At 51.9% G+C, this 20,386-nt stretch overlaps 2 protein-coding genes across 7 annotated transcripts in view; both read left to right on the top strand.

Annotated features, from left to right (window-relative positions):
* The first annotated feature begins 392 nt into the window (after positions 1-392).
* LOC308590259 (uncharacterized protein) lies at positions 393-10,089 on the top strand. Of its 4 annotated transcripts, XM_081200085.1 has the most exons (6): positions 393-569; positions 3,894-3,965; positions 5,388-5,435; positions 6,900-7,415; positions 8,560-8,615; positions 9,041-9,176. In XM_081200085.1, exons 1-5 carry the CDS (start codon positions 480-482, stop codon positions 8,575-8,577), a joined length of 744 nt encoding a protein of 247 aa, XP_081056211.1. In that variant the 5' UTR covers positions 393-479; the 3' UTR covers positions 8,578-8,615; positions 9,041-9,176. The 4 variants fall into 4 exon arrangements, with proteins under 4 accessions (XP_081056211.1, XP_081056209.1, XP_081056210.1 ...); XM_081200083.1 differs by lacking the exon at positions 8,560-8,615 and having other exon boundaries at positions 396-569; positions 9,041-10,089; XM_081200084.1 differs by lacking the exon at positions 8,560-8,615 and having other exon boundaries at positions 439-569; positions 3,920-3,965; positions 9,041-10,089.
* Positions 10,090-12,364: 2,275 nt separating this feature from the next.
* The window catches only part of FAM131C (family with sequence similarity 131 member C), a 31,609-nt gene continuing 23,587 nt past the window's right edge, over positions 12,365-20,386 (top strand). For all 3 annotated transcript variants that reach the window (XR_014010307.1, XR_014010308.1, XM_081203238.1), the window contains exons 1-5: positions 12,365-12,471; positions 15,862-15,980; positions 16,593-16,689; positions 18,955-19,137; positions 19,766-19,876. Coding sequence is in view for 1 of the 3 variants with exons in the window: in XM_081203238.1 (XP_081059364.1) it covers positions 12,450-12,471; positions 15,862-15,980; positions 16,593-16,689; positions 18,955-19,137; positions 19,766-19,876 (532 nt within the window). In the remaining 2 variants the exon portion in view is untranslated. The remainder of the gene's footprint in view (positions 12,472-15,861; positions 15,981-16,592; positions 16,690-18,954; positions 19,138-19,765; positions 19,877-20,386) is intronic.

Genomic DNA, 20,386 nt, shown 5'->3' with positions numbered 1-20,386 from the left:
TTGATGGAAGTCAAAAATTTGAATAAGATGTAGAAGTATGTTTAATTATTGTTGAAAATGATATGTTAAAAAACTAATAAAAATTATATACAAAAAAAAGGCTGGCTCAAGCAGGTGTGAGGCACCTGCCCAGGTGAGCCCAGGTGCAGCAAACCCCGCCCACCTGTGGGGAAGGGAGGGCAGAAATTCTGGGGAAAGGGTTGGGGGGGAACAAATTGTCTTAAACCAAACAGGCTAACTGCCCCTTGGATAGCGCCCTCCTAAGGAGCAGCTGGCTAGCTTTGACCCCTCTAAAGAGGGTAATAAGAAGACGTCACACAAGAAACAGGAAGCGCCGCTCTGTACTGTAACCACCGGCCATCTTGCCGCTCTAGCCGAAGCTTCTCGCTTGTCCTCCTCCGGGCGGGGCTCCCTTTTGAACAAGCCGCTTCCCGGCATCCTCCGCGCTCCACCTGCCACCAATTCAGGGCGCGCGGGGGATGCCGGGAAACGGGAGGGATGATTCAAATAGAGAGGACGGGAGAGGCGGAGCGAAAGGCCGGTTACAGCAGGAGTCAGATGGCGGACGGGTAAGCGGCTTAACCGCCATAGAGCGTGGCAGTGCTAGAAGGGCGTTTCCTGTCTCGGGGGCGGGACGCCTGGGATCCCTAGCTTCCCTTGGAATCAGAGAGAGACAAAGTCACTGGCTGTGAGGGCAGTTGACGCCGCCACCGACCTGGCAGGAGAACATCCGGAGCTTTGGGGGTCGAGTTCTGATTAGCTAGCTGCGTTCTGCGGGCGTGGGAAAAACCCACAAAACTTTCCGAAGTCTTATGTGTGTGTTTTTTGCTTCGCTTCGCTCTGGTGTTTTATACGCGGGGGGCGGGGAAGTACTTTAATAAGTACTTCCATAAATTAACTGATTAATTAAAATGAAATTGTCCTGCAACCGCAGCCCGTGCGGTTCAGCCTATAGATTTATGCAAAAAATAATAATAATTGATACCCAAGGTCAAGTTCCCAGAATGGCTTCTGGTAAACATAATTGTGCGTGTTTATTGCACCCATGGAAGGTATAAATTAAAGCGGCAACTGTAAACACACATACACAAAACCCCAGCTGTTTAGCCATATAAAAATTCTGGCTTTGGAAACAGAACGATTTTTTTTCAACTCCTGAGGAAACTTCAAGTAAAGACTGCAGCAACCCTGCCCTGGGTAAACCTCTCTGGGGAGGGAGGATGGGGAGTTACTGGCAAGTGAAGAGATTGGAGTGGGTGCGAAAGGGAGGTTTGCAGTTTGTTCCAGTGGAGAAGAAGGTTGCCGCTGGGTGTGACCAGAGGCGGGAATCAGTTTTGTAGAGCTTTATATTAAACAAGGTGGTTAGAAGCATTTGTTTGTGAACGATGGAAGCATAATCCAGAAAGAATATGTAATAAACAAAAATCTGCCCTTATTCCCTTATGTGGGACACAAGAGTCTTTTGTAGGTTCTCCATCGGTCGGAGAAAGTAAGAGGCCAAGCAGAGAATATTGAGAAGCAAAGCAGCTCGTAAGCCTGATCTTTATTGAAACTGTTGCAACAGGTTACCTGTTAATGGTTACTTGATTGGATACCCTGGGGAGCCTGGCCAGTCTTTTGTAATGACAAATACTGTACAGTACTTAGTTCCTGAGCCAGGTCACACCTATTCATACACAGACATACGCTTAAGACAGGATTTGCGAAGAAAAAGACAATTGGGAGGCTTTTCCATTTTCCTTTGACCTTGCAGAGAAATATTTGGGGTCAATTTGGGAGGGACAAAATGGTTTCAGGACTTTTTCTGTGAGGTTTCAGACATGTGGTTTATATGTGCAATTATGAACATTTTTCATATATATATATATATATATATATATATATATATATATATATATATATGATTCCAGTTACAGATAGGTAGCCGTGTTGGTCTGCCATAGTCAAAATAAAAAAATTCCTTCCAGTAGCACCTTAAAGATACACAGCTTTGTATCTGAAGAAGTGTGCATGCACACGAAAGCTCATACCAAGAACTAACTTAGTTGGTCTTTAAGGTGCTACTGGAAGGAATTTTTTTATTATATATATATATATATGAGACTTTAAAAAAATTATTTCAATATTAAAACTAATTTAAAGCACAGTATAGGCACAAACAAATCTTAGAGAAGGAAAATGTAAATGCACTTCTGTAAAATGCAGAAGTGAAATGTGATGGAAATGTAAGAAGATAAGAATGAAAGACTCTGTTAAGTGGTGATTATATTGGTACACACCACCCCAATCTCTGAGCTGTGTGAGATTCCAATCATCTTGGCATTTACCCAGGGTCTGTGTTTCCTTTGGAAGTTAGGCACAGCAGAAACTGTAGTGTCTTTATGATACATGGTTTACACACACACACACACACACACACACACACACACACAACCTGAGTCTACAGGGGAGAGAGGGTTCAGAGCATTCATATCTGCAGAAGATTATTTGGTCTTCTGAATCATTTAGCTCAGTCAGTAGAGCATGAGACTCTTAAGATCGTAGGTTCACACCCCATGTTGGAACAAAAGATTGCTGCATTGCAGGTTGGACTAGATGACCCTCATGCTCCCTTCCAACTCTACAATTCTATGATTCTGTTATTCTTAGGAGCAGCAGGCTTAGGTCTACAAGCAGAGGAACCAGCCATGCTGCCTGTCCCTTTGTTACAGCCTGCTCCAGCTAGCCCACCGAGAGTTCTACTGGCCCTCCTTCTTCCTTGCTTTTCAAACCTCTTGCAAAATGCCACAATTTTCCTTGCCATCCAAGCCTGAAATCCTAAACCTAGCCTTTGCCTGTTCACCATACCACATGGGAGAAGGAGCTTGCACTCATCTGCTGTCAGGCAATACCACCTCCTTTTGTACTATATGATGATGGTTCTTCTCCCCAGGTGATTCCTGGTCAAGAAACTGATTCATCACTGCTATATCTGCATCTGGCACCCAGGTTGACTCCAAGCATTTATTAATACCTCACATTTACTCTATAAATTATGGATGCCTTGAGCCCACAAACGCTGGCACCCAAAACTTGTAACAATATGTAAGGATTACAGTGTGCAAGATTAAAATGAACTACAATTTAAACTACATTAGCCCACCTAAATTCTACCAACTCTCTGGCTAACATTTATAACATTTCCAAGTGTCCTGACTATATAGCATTTTAGTTTAAGAAAGAGACAGAGCTCCAAATTCAGAGTGGAATTCTAGGAAATAGAATCAATTTCAGATGGAAAGTAGTGGAGAGCAATTTGGTATGCAGGATAGAGAATACTGGAAAATCTGAATAAAATACAAGTCTATCCTAAAATAATGATTTAAATGTAATATATAATAGAGAAGGCTGACCCTCACTGTTTTCTTTTTGGCCAAAAGTATAGAATGAGAAATGGAAAATAACCCATATTCGAAGTTGTCCACAAGCCAAAACCAAAAAAGTTTTAGTGCCGTAAAAATGATTGGGTACCATGTGATAAGAGAGAAGGAATGCCTGTGGAAAACGCAGCGCAGAAACACCTAATGCAGCACAAATTATTCCAGCAGCAAGAATGAAATCTATAGGTATATTTGTGGGTTCCAGAGAAGAGATAAATTACAGAATAAAAAGGTATGGGGAGGGGGGCTGCTTATGTGAAAAAGAGATGAATTTGGAATCTCAGACTTCTTCACAACACTCCCCCCGCCCCCAAGTTTTACTGCTTGTGTGGCTGGTTCATTTCATTCCCCCTTTTGCTTGCAACTAAAACTTCTTTCTGCCTTGGTAAAAGTGTCGTTTCCTCTGTGAGCGGAGCCCCTGCCTCATCTTCTCAGTCCCTTCTTCAGGGTTGAAAATTTGTTGTTTTTCTTCAGGACACTGACTGGATTTCCCTTTCTAGGTGTGCAGACAGCATGCAGACAGTTGACCTTCTTGAGAAGAACTTGGTGAGTTGCCCTCTCACCTTCTCGCTGTGGATGGATGGCTCTTTGGATGGGAGCGGGTGCAACACCTCCCTCCTTCCTTCCTTCCTTCCTTCCTTCCTTCCTTCCTTCCTTCCTTCCTTCTTTCTTTGAAGCCTTTATATCCTCTTGTGTTCATTCTTTCTCTGCAATGTCTTTCCTGGGAGAAAAGGTGAATGGGGAGGAACTTGGCTTAGGGAAGTCGCAGTGGGGTTTTCCTCTGGGACTGCAAAATGGTGGCTTCCAGCTCTGTCCTGGAGGCTCCTTATTTCCCCCCGATATATAAACTGTGATTCCCTACTTCGTGGCCCAGCATAGGCAGACATGGGAAAGGCAGCATGCTGCTGCTGAGTTTATTTCTTCTTCTTCAAATGCTCCAGGAGCACACCTTGTCTAACTGCTGAAATGGAGTGTCTCACCTGGAGACAGGACCACCAGCTTTGGTACATGGGGGGGGGGGGTTGTGAGCTTGGACTCAGCTGATTTCTTCTGTCACCCTGGTGCTCCTGTAGCTCTTAGAGCTGGATCCTTAAAGGGGCACTTGGAACGGCTGGGTAGGAGGCATGATTTGAACAGGGTTGTTGACTAAGAGAATCTGCCAGGAGCAGAGACTTTTCAGGCTGCTTCATAAGTCCAGGATATCCGCCAAAAATAGCATCCGGGAGGAATCCCCGACAATCGACAAAAAAATGTCCAGGAAAACCTGGGCATATGGCAACCCTCGTTTGCAAATTTCCCAGAAATAGTTCAAAAAAAACTTCTTTGAAAGATGGCAGGCGTAGGGTTGGACCCTGCCAATGGCACAACCCTAGGGGGGCACAGAAATCACACCTCCCCACTCTGGCTAGGCGCCTGCTTGCACACTCCCCGGACTGCTCCTCGGCTGCTCTGGGAGGCCGGGCACAACTCCTTGCCAAGCGCACAAGAGTATAGCGGTTAAGAGCGGTGGACTGGTAATCTGGTGACCCGGGTTCGCGTCCCTGCTCCTCCACATGCAGCTACTGGGTGACCTTGGGCCAGTCACACTTCTCTGAAGTCTCTCAGCCCCACTCACCTCACAGAGTGTTTGTTGTGGGGAGGAAGGGAAAGGAGAATGTTAGCCGCTTTGAGACTCCTTAAAGGGAGTGAAAGGCGGGATATCAAATCCAAACTCTTCTTCTTCTTCCCTCAACACCCAGTGTGGCCAATGGTCAGGGATGGTAGTGATGGAAAACAACACCCCTGACAAAAGTTCTCTTGCCACTACCTAAGCCACCCAGGCAGCCTTTTCTGATCTCTCTGTGTGAGGATGGGGGTCCTGAGTGTCTGTCCCTTCACTGCAAGGGGGGGGGTGCTGGATATATTGGGAAGATGGCCTTTGTGGGCGCCGATTCCAGTCTTCATGCCTATATCTGTCTTGTTCCCCAGAAAAAAATCCAGGACCACTTATCCCTTCTAGACATGCTTCAGATGAAGGTGAGAGCAGGCTTTGCTCCTTGGGGGGCTGGTGGGGGGCAACAACAGGCAAGAAATGGGATCTAGTCTTTCATGAGCTGCTGGGGGAAGGGGCATCTAATGGGGGACCCTCCTGAGCCACCTTGTGGTGCAAGTTCAGCTTTTTGAGTTGAAACAAAAGGGAGGCAGCTCTGGAGAGTTAGGCAGGGAGGACGGGTGGTAGGCAGGCACAGGCGGGTGGGGATCGTGACCCTCATTGTGCTATGTGGAGGAAGGGCCGCAGCTCAGCACTAGAGCACCTGCTCTGCATGCAGAAGGCCCAGGTTCAGTCCCCACTGGCAGCATCTCCAGGGTAGGCTGGGAAAAGACTCCCTACCTGAATTCCTGGGGAGAGCAGCTGCCGGTCAGTGTCAACCATGCTGAGCTCGCAGGACCAAGGGTCTGACTCTGTATCGGGCAGCTTAATAGAGGGCCACCACGCTGTGGCAGAGCCCTTGCTTGGCTTGCAGAAGGACCCAGGTTCAATCCGCAGCAATGTCTCCAGGTAAGGCTGAGAGTGTCTCCTGCCTGCACCCTGGGGAGCCACTGCTGCCAGGCAGTGTGGGCAACACTGAGCTAGCCAAACCGTGAGAGTAGGGCTCTGATTATTCTTTTGTTGTATATACCGGTATTTCAACAACCCCAAAGTTTGAGCGTGAGTAGCTCACGCTACTCACTGGTGTGGTAAAAGCGGAGCGTTGCGGTAACTCGAAAACGATAAGGCAGAGGAAATTTTCATTCATACCAGCGACTTGGACATGTGACATAATCCAGTACAGTGGTACCTCGGGTTAAGTACTTAATTCGTTCCAGAGGTCTTTTCTTAACCTGAAACTGTTCTTAACCTGAAGCACCACTTTAGCTAATGGGGCCTCCCGCTGCCACCGCGCAATTTCTGTTCTCATCCTGAAGCAAAGTTCTTAACCTGAAGCACTATTTCTGGATTAGCGGAGTCTGTAACCTGAAGCGTATGTAACCCAAGGTACCACTGTACAGCCATTTTAAGAAAAATATGAAATGTGGTTTGTTTGTTTTTAATGTGATCTGTCATGGAATCCCATTGGAGAAGATAACAATGGTTATCCAGATGTCGTTGCTGGTTTCAAAGGGGGCCCCATTCACACTTCAGGGCCACCACCGTTCCTGTCGGAGCAACATGGCTTATGGGCAGGGAAGGTTGAGACTGCAGCCCAGCTATAGCTGGCGAGGGGGACACAGACTCCCCCTATGTGTGCTCAAAGAAGGCCAGGTTGTGGGGAGGGCAGCAGGGGCAGCAAACAAGTGACGGTCTGCTTCAACTATGGCCCCCCATATCTTGTTGGCCCCCAACTCCCACCAGTCCCAAGAGTCAGCAAGGGTGGCCAGTGGTGAGAGATGTTAAGGGGAGCTGTAGCAGCTGTGAGCCCTGTTTAAACATATTTTCTGAGTACTCCTTTGACATCCTAGGTGACAGATGTTTGTGTGGGGTGTGAGGAGACCCGCCGGGACATGGAGGCTGAGGAGGAGAGGCTGGCGGAGCTGGAAGCCCAGTTGAAGATCCAGGATGCCTCACCTGAAGACACAGAGGAGGATGACACATTGGACGAGGAGGATGACGACGACGACGATGAAGAAGATGACGACGATGAGAAGGAGAATGGTATACTGGAGGCGGTCAGGACCAACATAGCTCAGATGAGGGTAAAGATAGAAGCCATGTCCCAGGAGGCAACTGATCTGGCGGCAGATTTGACCAGGTGTGCCCAGCAGAAGATGGTCTTGGCAGCAGGCCTTGAGGAGGTCCTGAAGGGCAAGCAAGGTGCCCATCAGCGGCGGGCCGAGCCCCTTTCCTGTGACCAGAAAGCAAAGCACCTGAAAGAGGATGGAGGAGAAGGAGACCAGGAGGTTCCAGCCCCGTCTCTACCACTGCAAGAGGAGGAGGCTGGTGACCTCAGAGCAGAGGACCCTTCTCTCCAGGAAGAGGTAAGCTCTGGGGAGGGCCAGACGGGGTGTTCTGTGCTTAAAGGCCAGAGGGGCATCTCCTGCAGGGGTGTCTCCTTGGAGAAGGGATGTAGTTCAGTGGCAGAGCAGATGGTCCCTGCTGGCAGCATCTCCAGGTAGGGCTGGGAATGTCCCCAACCATAAAAAGAGCTTTCTAGGTCAGGCCAATGAGCCCCTTAGCAGCCCAGCATCCTGTTCTCACAGTGGTTGAACAGTTGCCTGTGGGAAGCACAGGAGCATTCGATTGGAGCACATTAGCACTTTCTCCCCTCCTGTGGTTTCCAGCAACCGGCATTCAGAAGCAGGAGCCTGGTGTGCCACTGCTGCCCATCAGTGTAGGCAGCATTGAGCTAGATGGGCCAGTGGTGTGGCTTGATAGAAGGCATCTTCCTGTGTTCCTCAGAGAAGGGGAAGCCTCTCTTCCAGCCCCGATTGACACAGGAAGGATAGCTCAGTTGGTAGAGTACGAGACCCTTAATCTCAGGGCCATGGGTTCAAGACGAAATATTCCTGCATTGCGTAGCCCTTCCAACTCTTGTGATTCTGCGATTGAAGGCAGGGATTGGGGAGGCCTGTGGCCTTCCAGATTTTTCTGGACTACAACTCCCAGAATCCCTGGCCATTGGCTCTGCTGGCTGCTTCGCATTTTAAGGGTCCTGGAAGGCACTGGACTAAGGCAGCAAGAGAACGGGGGCTTCCTTATTCCGTCACTGGGCCCAGGCTGGCAAGCAGTTTTGGCTGCAGCCACCTGTTTCGCTTCCCACAATGCCCCAGGCCAATGCTAGGTTCAGGGGCATTGTGGGTAATTTTAAAAGGGCGGCTTCATCCGGCCTGCTGCTTGGAGTACTTGGGCGCTCAGTACTTGGGCGTACTGATGGGTGCTCAGCAGTGCCAGGGAGTCTGTATACGAAGAGGTCTGAGTGAATCCTAGGGAGGCAGAGGAGAGAATGAGCCCTATATAGAAGGGGCGGCAATGTGAGGGAGGCCCCTGACTCATTCTGCTCAACTCTGGCGCTACCTGAAGCAAAAGGGCGCTGGATCTATCAACCGTTCCCGACTGGCTGCAGAAGCTGAGTCAGTTCACTGGCCAGGCTGCTTCTGAAGCCATGCCTTGTTGCTCCTGCAGGTCACGAGATTTATCTGAGCAGAGGTGGGGGTTTTCCACACCTCCCTAGCAGGCTCGTATGTTCTCCTCCTCTCTCACTGGGTGTCCCAGCACTGGGTGTGAAGAAGGGCACTCTGCAAGCCCTGGTGGTGATGGTTAGTGTTGCACCAGGGTCTGGGGAAACCAGGGTTTGAATCCCCACCGGGGCAGGATGATACACCCTGGGTGTGACCTTGGGCCAGTCACTGCCTCTCTCAGCCTAACCTACCTCGAGGGTCGTTGTGGGCATTAATTGAGGGAGAGAACTATGCACACCACTTTGGAGAAAAAGGTGGCAGATAAATTCAGTGAGTAACTAAAATAATGAAGTTGTGGGGTCGGAGCATGAAGAAACAGTGTGGTTGAGCCCAGGAAATGGGGGTGGCGGGCAGTTGTTGTGGGGTGGGGGGCATTGCTGGAGCTGCAGACCTCTTGGCCCTGAGGACTCTGTTTCTCCCCGCAGGCTGACACTGGAGCCCTCCAGACCAGCTGCTCACCCCCTACTGAACAACACTCCATCCTGGCAACAGTGGGGCTGGGTTGTCGCGCCACTGAGGAGGAGGAGGAGCTGGACTTAACAAGTAGTTGACCTCAAATGAGCTTCCAAATGCTGGGGTTGGTGGGGTGAGACGAATTGTGCTTTACACACAATTGGGAGACTTGGACTGATACCTTTGGGGCAAAAGTGTTCGCGATTTACTTGGGAAGTTGCCACAGAGAAGAGAGTGGCCGGAATCCAGGACGAAAAGGCTCCAGCAACTTTTAACTCCTCTCCATCCCTCCGCCAACATCCCCTCCCAAGAATTAACGCTGACCTATGACCTCCCCCACCACCACCATTGACCAAAAGTTGTCTTCAATTAAGTGTGGTGCAACTGTGGACTGGCTGCTTGTAAGTTGTTTTCCAGTGTGCTACGTACGTGTTTTTTGTTTTTGTGGGGAGAGAGACCCCAGTTGGAATTCTCTGCAAGCCTTTTTAACAGGAAAATAATCCTGCCGGTTTTCTCTGTGCCAGACATGCTTTCTTCCCTTCTAGTCCGTCACAATTGATCAACGGGAGGCAATAGGGCAGATCTCCAAGCAGAGGAGGATCTGTGCTTTCAGGATCCCAGAGACTCAATAATTTTAGCACAGTCAGGGCATTTCTGCCTAGGAAGGATTGCAGTGCAAACAGCTGCCTGCCTTTAAAAAAACAAAACAAAAACTTGTGCTTTGTTTTGAAGTGCATCTTGCTCTTTTATCGACAAATGCACTGTTTGCATAGCGATTTTCCTTCTGCTGAATATTTTTCTCCCAGTTTGGAAGTGGTTTAGTGCCTGAGGTCCAGTTCCCTTCTTAAGATCCTCCTCTTCCTCCTAAGACTTTGTTTTTGGACAGCCTCTGGTTTTGTACGGAGTGGCCTTATTTTTAAATGTGTCCTGCAATGTACAATGATCCTGCTTAAAAATGTGTTTCATCCCTATGGGTGTCTTTTTGACTATTTTGGATTTCGAATAAAGTCCTTTGAGCTTGCGCTGTCGCAGACATTTTCCTCTTAAGGACTTGCCCCGTGCGCAGAGCAGAGCTCTAAAAAGTGGAATCGAGAAGAGCAGGCTATCTGGTCCAGCACCCTGGTCTCCACACTGGCCCACCAGAGGCCCCGAAGGGAAGAAGCCCACAAGCAAGACCCAAAATGCCAAAGCAGCAGCAGCAACACGCTTCCCTTCACATGCAATCCCCATCACTGGCATCCTTCTGTATGCATTGACCCCTGGGGGAGAGGTATTGGGCCCCACCCATGTCCCATTGTCTCTCTTGTACAAAGCCAAGCAGTGGAGTCAGGTGCCCTCTGCATTCATGGGCTGTCTGGGGCCAGAGAGGCTCCTGTATCCCTTTCTAAAGGGTGGAGGCTAAAGGCTACCCATGGCTGTGTGCATGCAGAACTCCCAGGTTTAATACCCTGCGGGCAGCATCTCTGCGTAAGATTTGGAGAGACTCCCTGCCTTCAGTCCTGGAAAGCTGCTGCCAGCCAGTGTAGACAATACTGAGCTAGATGGACCCAGTGGTCTGACTCGTGCCAGAGGTGTCTGCAAACCTGACACAAATATCTCTCTGCCGGCGCCCAACCCGTTTCCCAGAGTTTTCGACCTTTTTTAAGGGGGGGGCACTTCGGTCCAGCTTGTTTACATCGCGTGGTTCGACGCGCACTCGGCACTGCACGTAGGAGGTGCCTGGATCGCAGCCCAAGTGACCTCCCGCGAAGCCTCCCTCTAAGCGCCCGGTGCCCCTTAACGGCCAGGAGGCCCAGCAAGCAGATCAGGTGGCCTGCCAGCTGTGCCATCCTTGCTCGGCGCCAGGATCGCACAGGGCGCTTCCCTGCTCCGCTTGCAGACTCCGCAGGGAGGTGCACAGGCCGAGAAAAGGCCAGAGAGGGGCGCCCCGCCCCCGATCGCACCCGTCAGGCAACCGCAACCAGGCACGCTGGCAGGAGGGGACGTGAAGGGGCTTCGCTGAGCCAGATGCAGCACTCTCTGATGGGTGGCTGAGAGGAGAGGAGTGGGCTGCCCCAGAGCGGGGAAGGGAGTGTGTCCTGACTCTCCTTCCCAGACACTCAGCCTGTGGCGCCCTCCAAAATCTGGTGCCCTGCCACCCCGCGCCACTAACATCTATGGGTAAGACGCCCCTGGGCAGCAGCAACCCTGCTGAGTGAGAATCCCTTGCAGATTGCTATGCATTTGTAGCAGTGACCAGAGGAGGGATGACTGCAGGGAGAAGAAATGCCAGGGTGCATCTGCTGCAGCACAACTGGATGCCTTCGTCTGCCCCAGCTGCAACAAAACATGTCTCTCTCCTGCATCAGTCTCTCCAGCCACAGCAGGAGCTATAACTCTCCAGTGGGTTGACTTCACCCCTGAAGGTGTACTCTTTTGTTGTCTACTGAGACAGACAGATGCCAACCAACTGAACCATTCACCCTCTGTGCCCTGCCCAACGTGCATGCATGCCCTGGGCGCCAGCAAACTATGCTACGCCACTGCCCTTCACACAAACACATCCCAAATTGAGAGGACTGCCCCCTTGCAAAGTTGATGGACATTGCAATTAAAACGTTTTGTGTGCAAAGTTTCTTGCGATCGATTATGCACACCCCCCCCCCAATATTTTATTCAAGTGAGCACCCCTGCTGGCCAGCCACTGCTGTCAGCCCGAGTAGGCAACCCCAGGGCTCGTTTCCAAGGCGCAAGAGCTCCCTCTCCTGACAAAAGGGGTCCCGGCTGGTAGTTTCCACACTGAATAGGGGCAGAGCTCCAGGCAGACGGCTGTCTATCCTTAGGTCCTTGCTTTGGACTGCAATAACTTCGGGGGCAGCTGCTTGTTCACAGGTGGCGCTGTTATGGCAACTTCGTCGCCCCCCCCCCCAAAAAAAGCGGTCGGGAGTCGCGACGGGTGGCGGCGTGGGAACCGCCGGCAGGATGCTAATCCCGGCTCATCTGCCCAGCGGAGAGCGTCCGGCTCCCGCGCACGCATTTCAATGGGTTTACTCTGAGGAGCACCCAAAGCCCTCGCGCCTGACCCCAGAGAAGGAGGGGGCTGCTGTTGCGCGGAGGCTTTTCCGGCTAGGAAAGCGCTTTCCCCTCCGCCTGGGGGGGATCCCCGGCGCCCCTCCCCGCCTTCAAGGCGGCTTCGTCGGAGGCGCGGCGATCTCCGCCCCGAGGAGCGCGCGGCGTCGGGCGGCTGGGCTGGGCTGAGCGGGTGGGGGCGCCGCCCCTCGACGGAGGCAGCTCCGCCGCCTCGCTTCAAGCGCCGCCGCCGGGAAAGGAGCGAGGCGGACGCGCGGGCGGCTCCGGGTGCCTCCTCGATGCGCCCCGGCGGGGAGGGCAGCGGCGGCCGCCATGGGGTCGTGCGTGACCAAAGGTGAGCCTCTCCGCCGCCGCGCCGCCCAAGGTCAAGGGGGAGAGGGGCTCCCTTCCTCCGGAGGGGCGCCCGCCGGGGACGACCTAGCAGAGCCGCCGCCCTTGGGGACGGGGTGGGAGGGCGAGAAGGGTCTGCGCCTCTCCCTCCCCATCCCCGGGACGCCCGGACTGGAGGGGGCGGCGGCTGGGGAGGGGGCGCGCTGGGCTCAGCTAATCCACCCCCCACCCGCTCCTTGCGCGCGGCTGCTCAGCAGCGGAGGGACCAGAATCGCGCCCGGCGGGGGGAGCCTGTTGTTATTTTCCTCACCGCCCCTCCCTTCGCAGTCGCTGGGAAGGGAGACGCTTGGGAAGGACCTGAGGTGCGGCAGGTCCTGGGTTCGGATTCTGCCTCCCCGTCAAGGCCTCTGGAGAGACGTGGGAGGGGGGCAGACAGTGGGCTGGAGAACACGTGGACTGGTAGGAAACAGGACCCCTGCTGCCCCTTCTTCCCCCCAACCATAGCTGTCAACTTTTCCCTTTTCTTGCAAGGAATCCTATTCGGAATAAGGAAATTTCCCTTTAAAAAAGGGAAAACGTTGACACCTATGCCCCCAACCCAGAGCAGCAGCAGCTGGGACCCCCGGCTCCCTCCGAATCCGGAGACACGCCCCCACATCCATTGCCAGCCCCACTAGCCTCCCTGTTGCTGCCAGCTGAGATGGCTAAATGGGGCCTCCACACCTAGCAGCAGTCTACCTCTGCACAGCCACAGTTGTAGGTTTCTAGGGAGGCACCTGCTTGGTCTCTCCAGAGAAGGAGGAAGCTGGGCTAGATGAGCCCACCATGGTCTGATCCAGCAGGGCTCTTGTTTGTATTTTACACATGCTCAGTAAAGGTAAAGGGACCCCTGACCGTTAGGTCCAGTCGTGGCCGACTCTGGGGTTGCGGCGCTCATCTCACTTTATTGGCCGAGGGAGCTGGTGTACAGCTTCTGGGTCATGTGGCCAGCATGACTAAGCCGCTTCTGGCGAACCAGAGCAGCGCACGGAAACGCCGTTTACCTTCCCGCCAGAGGGGTACCTATTTATCTACTTGCGCTTTGATGTGCTTTTGAACTGCTAGGTTGGAAGGAGCTGGGACCAAGCAACAGGAGCTCACCCCCCCGTCTCGGGGATTCGCACTGCCGACCTTCCGATCGGCAAGCCCTAGGGTGTGATCCAAGCTGGTACTGGGGATCAACTTAAGATGGGTACAAAGCAGATCCCTAGGAGCAAGAGGCCTCTTGGAGTGAGCAGCCGTGAGTGCCAGCTTTTGACTCACACAGAGACCTTCTCCAAGCGTGGGGGCTCTGCTGGTTTCTTAAGCAAGGCAGGAAACTTGCAAAGCAAGAGGAAGACTGTAAGCCCAGGGACTGCGCTTATAACATGGGAAGAAGGCCGTGTAAATAGTAGCTTAACAGTGGGAGATGTTCAGAGCGGCAACAGGGCTTCTCTGTGTGCGATTCTGTGATTCCATCCCCTGCCGGCAACCGATTTCAGCTTCTCTTGTTTGCACCAGACTGTCTGAGACTGTTGAGACAAAGGTGATGAGAGACTGAGAAACGCAGGCCCTGGGGAGAGAGGGAAGATTCAAATCTCCCTTCCAAGAGGCACCTTTGGCAAACTGAGTGAGGTGGGGTCATGGCAGTGAAGGAAATAGCTCCTCTAGGCAAAGACTGGACGAAATGGAGCGAGCCCTGGCTCCTTTCTGCAGAGCAAAGGACTGAAACAAGCTCTGTTGGAAATCAGTGAGGACTAGAACCTTACATTTAGTGCAGAGGGGGCATGATGGCGAAGATCCTCAGCTCCTCCAAGTTAAGGCGCAACAGAACAAGCCCAAAGGTCAAGCTTTGGCGTTGACTTACAGAGCCAGTCCTGGGCATATGAAGGCATAAAAAAGAAAGGTTCCTCTGAGCATGTGCAAAATGCCAACCTCCTCCCTCCCTCCCTGACCACCACTGTGTCTCCTCTGTTTGGGATTAGTAGGTGGTGGGTCCTGGCAGGCATGCTTCCACTCCCCTCGCGCCCCTTTAAAGGTGTCTGGTGGTTCCTGCTGGTTCTCAGTCACCACTTTTCTCCTGAAAGGAGCCCCACACTAAAAGGGGGGGGGGGTTGATCCACGTAGGCGCCTTTCTGAATGCAAAAAGAGCAGCTGCGGAACAGAGCTTTTGGGTTTGTCCTGAGTCCCCCTGGCTCCCCGGCTCCCTGCTGGAAGATGCGTCATCCAAACCCATTTGAAGTGTGTTTATTTCATTGCCTCGGATGTGAGGTGACTCGAAAATTTAAGGAACAGGAGACCTGCTGGATCCAGCCAAAGGCCTCTGAGCCTCCTGTCCTTGTGGCAGCCAACCAGAAGGAAGACGACCTGAGCATAACGCCAGCGCACTCCCAGCTTGCGATTCCTCGTATTCAGACTGCCGGATTAGGTCATAGCCATAACCTTTGGCAGCTGTAATCCTCCTCTATGAATTTGTCTAATCCTCCCCCCTCAAAAAAGCCAACTAGTTTGGTGGTTATCATTGCTTCCTGCTGGGGTGAGTTCCATTGTTTAAATCTGTGCAGGGCATCTGTTTTATATGTACAGTGGTACCTCGGTTTAAGTACTTAATTCGTTCCGGAGGGCCGTTCTTAACCTGAAACTGTTCTTAACCTGAAGCACCACTTTAGCTAATGGGGCCTCCTGCTGCCGCCGCGCCACCGGAGCACAATTTCGGTTCTCATCCTGAAGCAAAGTTCTTAACCCGAGGTAACCTGAAGCGTATGTAACCCGAGGTACCACTGTATAGTAATGATGATGATGATAATAATAATAATAATAATAATAATAATAATAATAATAATAATAATATTTATTTATACCCCGCCCATCTGGCTGAGTTTCCCCAGCCACTCTGGGTGGTTCCCAATCGAGTGTTGAAAACAATACAGCATTAAATATTAAAAACTTCCCTAAACAGGGCTGCCTTGAGATGTCTTTTAAAGATAGGATAGCTGCTTATTTCCTTCACATCTGAAGGGAGGGTGTTCCACAGGGCGGGCGCCACCACCGAGAAGGCCCTCTGTCTGGTTCCCTGTAACCTCACTTCTCGCAGTGAGGGAACCGCCAGAAGGGCCTCTGAATCTCCCACCATTCAGCGTTGCTGAGTGATCCCACTGGGTCCAAATGTTATGAGAGAGGGAGGGGGGGGAAACATTTATTTCTTTCTCAATACCAGGCATAATCTTATATGTTTCTATCATGATCCTAACTGGGGGGGGGGTGTAGCAGGGGACGGGGGGGGTAGAGATCACAGCAGGACAGCCCCCTCCCCACCCAGGAGGCCTTTCTGCCTCCAGAAGCTCTGCTGATGGTTTCCTTCTGCTCTTTCTTCCAGATTTCCTCACAAGCGCCCACAAGGACCAGCCTGTTGTCACCCCTCAGCTGGAAAGCCCCCCTGTTGCCCCCCAAGAGAGCCATGGCCTTTCCGATGCCCCAGAGAAGGAGGGCAGCGAGGTAACTGCTTTTGGCATGACCCACCTCCCTCCCTTGGGAATGGTGGTGGACCTGTGGAGCTCCTAGATTTCTGGTCTCCTGTGCCTGCACTGACTGGCAGCAGTGGCTCTCCGGGGTCTCAGGTGGCAGACGTTCCCAGCCCTACCAGGAGATTCCAAGGACAGAAGCCGGGCACCTTCTGCAAGCCAAGCAGGTGCTCTTCCTTTGAGAGATAAGAAATGTCCTTATCCCGAGTCAGACCGTGGGATCCCATCTAGCTCAATATTGCCCACACGGACAGGCAGCGGCTTCTCTGTGGTTTCAGGCACAGGCAGTTTCCCCCCAGGAGATGCTTCCTGGGATTGAACCCAGGACCTTCTGCATGCCAAGCAGGTGCACTACCTCTGAGCTATGGCCATTCCTGGTGCCAGAGATCCCAAAAGAGCCACTGCAAAACACAACAGGCAGCAGTGGGCCAGGTGGGCAGATAACTTTCTCTCTTGCCTAAGGTGGCTTCCTCCACCCAAAAGCAGGTGATGCACCTGTCAGAATGAAACCCCCCTCTTTTCCCAGTCCTGCTCTTTCACTCCCCCCACTCCTGACCCCCACTCCATCTGTTTTCTCTTCTTGCAGAAATGCTTCAAGCCCTCTGGCGGGCTCCTCTCCAGTGGAGACACCGACTCCCCCAGCACCTACCACGTGACGGCCCTAGCCACCTCTTCCCTGGGGGGTAGGTACACCTGCTCTCCCCCTCGCACCCTTGGCTTCCAGAATTGCACCATGTGTTCTGCTTCTTCCAGGCTTTGGCCCTCCCTCTGTTTCCAAATGCGCTCTTCAGAACATCTCTGGAAAACCAATAATAATAATAATAATAATAATAATAATAATAATAATAATTTATTTATACCCCAGCCACTCTGGGCGGCTTCCAACAAAATATTAAAATACTGTAATCCATCAAACATTAAAAGCTTCCCTAAACAGGGCTGTCTTCAGATGTCTTCTAAAAGTCTGTTAGTTGTTGTTCTCTTTGACATCTGGTGGGAGGGCGTTCCACAGGGAGGGTGCCACTACCAAGAAGGCCCTCTGCCTGGTTCCCTGTAACTTGGCTTCTCGCAGTGAGGGAACCGCCAGAAGGCCCTCGGCGCTGGACCTCAGTGTTCAGGTAGAACAATGGGGTGAAGACTCTCCTTCAGATATACTGGACCGAGGCCGTTTAGGGCTTTAAAGGTCAGCACCAACACTTTGAATTGTGCTCGGAAATGTACTGGGAGCCAACCCATAAGCAGGGCAAGACTTTAGCAAAACAATTCCACACGCATCCTTTGCCTGTGTCCCCAGCTCTGCTACTTTGGAACAAGGTGTTTGCATTTAGCTGTCATGGCCAACGACTGTTCCTGAACCAATTCTCCAGGAATGGCATTGTCTCCTCTTTTATTTTATTTTTTAAAGCAATCTTAAGTTTCCCACAGCTGCATTTCCATGCCAAGGAGTGCTTCACCTGTTGAATTTCTGGCTGCTAGCTGCTGTTCATAGGGGCCTGCTAGAAGCAGAGAGAGAAAATACCCACTTAAAGAGGCGTGTGTGGTTTGTGTTGAGAAAATGGTCCCAAGAGAACCAAAGGAAGACATGAGGAAACAGTTCCTGCTATGCTGTATCACAATATAATTGGCTCATTTGTGAGAGCTGGATGTCAACACTCCTGCCTTCTCGGGCCTGGGTAAGCACCAGCCCACAAAATAGAATAAAGGTAAAGGGACTCCTGACCATTAGGTCCAGTTGTGGCCAACTCTGGGGTTGCGGCGCTCATCTCGCTTTATTGGCCAAGGGAGCCGGCGTACATCTTCCGGGTCACGTGGCCAGCATGACTAAGCCGCTTCTGGCGAACCAGAGCAGCGCACGGAAATGCTGTTTAGCTTTCTGCCGCAGTGGTACCTATTTATCTACTTGCACTTTGACGTGCTTTCAAAATGCTAGGTTGGCAGGAGCTTGGACTGAGCAACGGGAGCTCACCCCGTTGTGGGGATTCGAACCACCGACCTTCTGATCGGCAAGTCCTAGGCTCTGTGTTTCAACCCATAGCGCCACCTGTGTCCCTCACAAAATAGAACACTACAATGCAAAAGGAGCAAAAACCGATCTGAATGTTCTGCCATTAAATGGTGCAGATTCTGAAACATGTCGGGCATAGCCTGTAAATCCTGTTGCATAGCAGGTGGTTGTGTGAATCCCTTCGGGAGACCTGGGTAATTCCTTGCTCCCAGGGGCCCCTGTTGGGACTTTGGCATGTGGATTAAAAAGTCACCCAGCACCCTTTCCAAGGGGCCTGGACCACCGCTCCTTTTTTGCCTGCCACCACGGCAATCCCAGATTTGCAGACCCTGGTATCCTCTTGGCTCGCCCTCTCGCAGAGCAGCAGGGGGAGCAATGTGACCGAGTCCCTTTTGGTGCTGTTCTGAGTTCTGCTCCGTTTATTTCTGGCGGGTGCCAGCTTGATGAGGCAGGTGGGTTGCTAACCACAGAAAGGCACAGCTGAAATCTGCTGTTCTCCCTTGCAAGCAAAGATGTGTCGGGCCGAAGGAGACGCAGAACGCAGTCATTTTCACCCAATACGTTTATTGCACTAGCCAAAGGTGATTCCTTGCAAGGTAGCAACCTACAAATATATGGTGGTTTTTATGATGTGTTTTTATCTTGTGTTTTTATGCTGTGAACCACCCCGAGATGTATGGTGCGCAAAATAAATAAATGTATAGAACATACATTCATCATATAAACCAGGCATTAGTAATATGAGGAAAGCAAAATCGGAATTACCAGCAGTGAGCTCAGCTTCCGATTTAACCTTCCAATCTACAAAACAGTATTATTGTACGGGGCATTTGTTCCCATGGAAACCTTCCTGCGAGGCTCTCAGTGGGGCTGGCATAGATTCCGTCCCTCTGTTCCCAAGTGTGCTTATTGTGCCTCCTCCATCTTTGCTGCCCCCCCCCAGGCCTCGTCCAGAGCATCAAAGACCATGTCACCAAGCCCACAGCCATGGCCCGTGGCCGCGTGGCCCACCTCATCGAGTGGAAGGGCTGGAGGGCTCCGAGGACAGGCTGGGAGCAGGCCCTGACGGAGGAGGAGATCTACGCCGACCTCACCGATGAGCTGAAGGAGGCCTGGTTTGCAGCAGGTCAGCAGTGGGGCTTGCGGCTTGCAATCCCATAAAAGAGGCACCAGTTTAAGAACCATGTTCAATTGATGCTGTCTGGGTGTGATGTCCCTGGGGCACTGGGAGGTCCCGCACCTCTCCTCTGAAACTGCTCGTGAAGGCTGCTTGCATACACTTCAGAGTGCCATGGCGCTCACTGGAGGAACTGTAGCATGTCAAGGGGTGCTGGGAACTGTAGCTCTCGGCTCCCAGAATTCTTTGGGGGAAAGCCATGGCTGTTAAAAGTGGTGTTAAGAGCTCTTTAAATGCATGGCACAAATGCCACCTTTTTCAAGCATCCCGGAAGAGGAAACGGCAGTAAATTTTGGCTGAGTCTTCCTGCTATAATCTAGGCAGGAACCGGGTGGCGTAGGGGGTCATACGCTGTGTCAGTCCCAGCTGCAAACCAGCCCTCAGCTTTGTTCCCAAGAAAGCCTGGACGTTCTAGATCAGGAGGGGCTCCCTTTTGGGGGGTGGGGAAGGTGCAGTGGTTTATTTAGGCTAAGCCTGGCTTGCAGCTTCATTCTCCGAGACCTGCGAGGGTCCAGGCAGGGCTGCATGGGCCGGCTGCTTCCCTCACATCTTCTGCCCTCTGCCTTCCCCTGCCCAGGTGTGGCTGAGCAGTTTGCCATCGCCGAAGCCACGCTGAGTGCCTGGTCCTCCCTGGACGAAGAGGAGCTGAATTATGGGGGGGATTCGCAGGAAGGCCCCCAGCTCCAAGGTAACTTCCAACCCACCTCTGGTTCTCCCCATTTTTTTATGTTGTTGGGGGGGGGGAGTCATAGTAGACCCAATGAAATTAATGATGCTAAGTTAGTTACGTCTGTCAGCTTCAATGAGCATTGGGTCTCTCCATCCTTGAAGGCTTTTGTGAACCAGTTGCGCCCAGTTATCCTTTGAGGATGCCATTGGTCCAGGTAACCCTTGCTACCCCCCCATGCTCTTGATCTTCCCCTCCCCCATCCCTCACCATTGGCCCTGGTAGCTGAGGAGAGTTGCACTCACAACATCATCTGTTGGGGGGGGCACAGATTCCCCATCCCTGATACGCAGGAATCTGCCTTATATTGAGTCAGGCCACTGGTCCATCTAGATCAGTGTTGTCTACTCTGACTGGCAGCAATGGGTTCAAACCCTACCTAGAAATGCTGCTGACAGGGATTGAACCAGGGGCCTTCTGCATGCAAAGTAGCAGCTCTCTACCCCTGAGCCGCAGCCCCTTCCCCAAATT

This window comes from Podarcis bocagei (genome assembly GCF_964188305.1).
Source record: "Podarcis bocagei genome assembly, chromosome: 7".
In the NCBI taxonomy this organism is placed as follows: domain Eukaryota; kingdom Metazoa; phylum Chordata; class Lepidosauria; order Squamata; family Lacertidae; genus Podarcis; species Podarcis bocagei.
The sequence above is the reverse complement of the archived record's forward strand: the minus strand, read 5'-3'. Positions and strand labels throughout refer to the sequence as shown.

Excerpts from the sequence above, each read along its gene's own strand:
- LOC308590259 (XM_081200083.1), top strand. The coding sequence starts at position 480 with ATGCCGGGAAACGGGAGGGATGATTCAAATAGAGAGGACGGGAGAGGC. Across the intron at positions 3,966-5,387 it reads ACCTTCTTGAGAAGAACTTG|AAAAAAATCCAGGACCACTT; the intron begins GTGAGTTGCCCT and ends CTTGTTCCCCAG. Across the intron at positions 5,436-6,899 it reads TAGACATGCTTCAGATGAAG|GTGACAGATGTTTGTGTGGG; the intron begins GTGAGAGCAGGC and ends TTGACATCCTAG.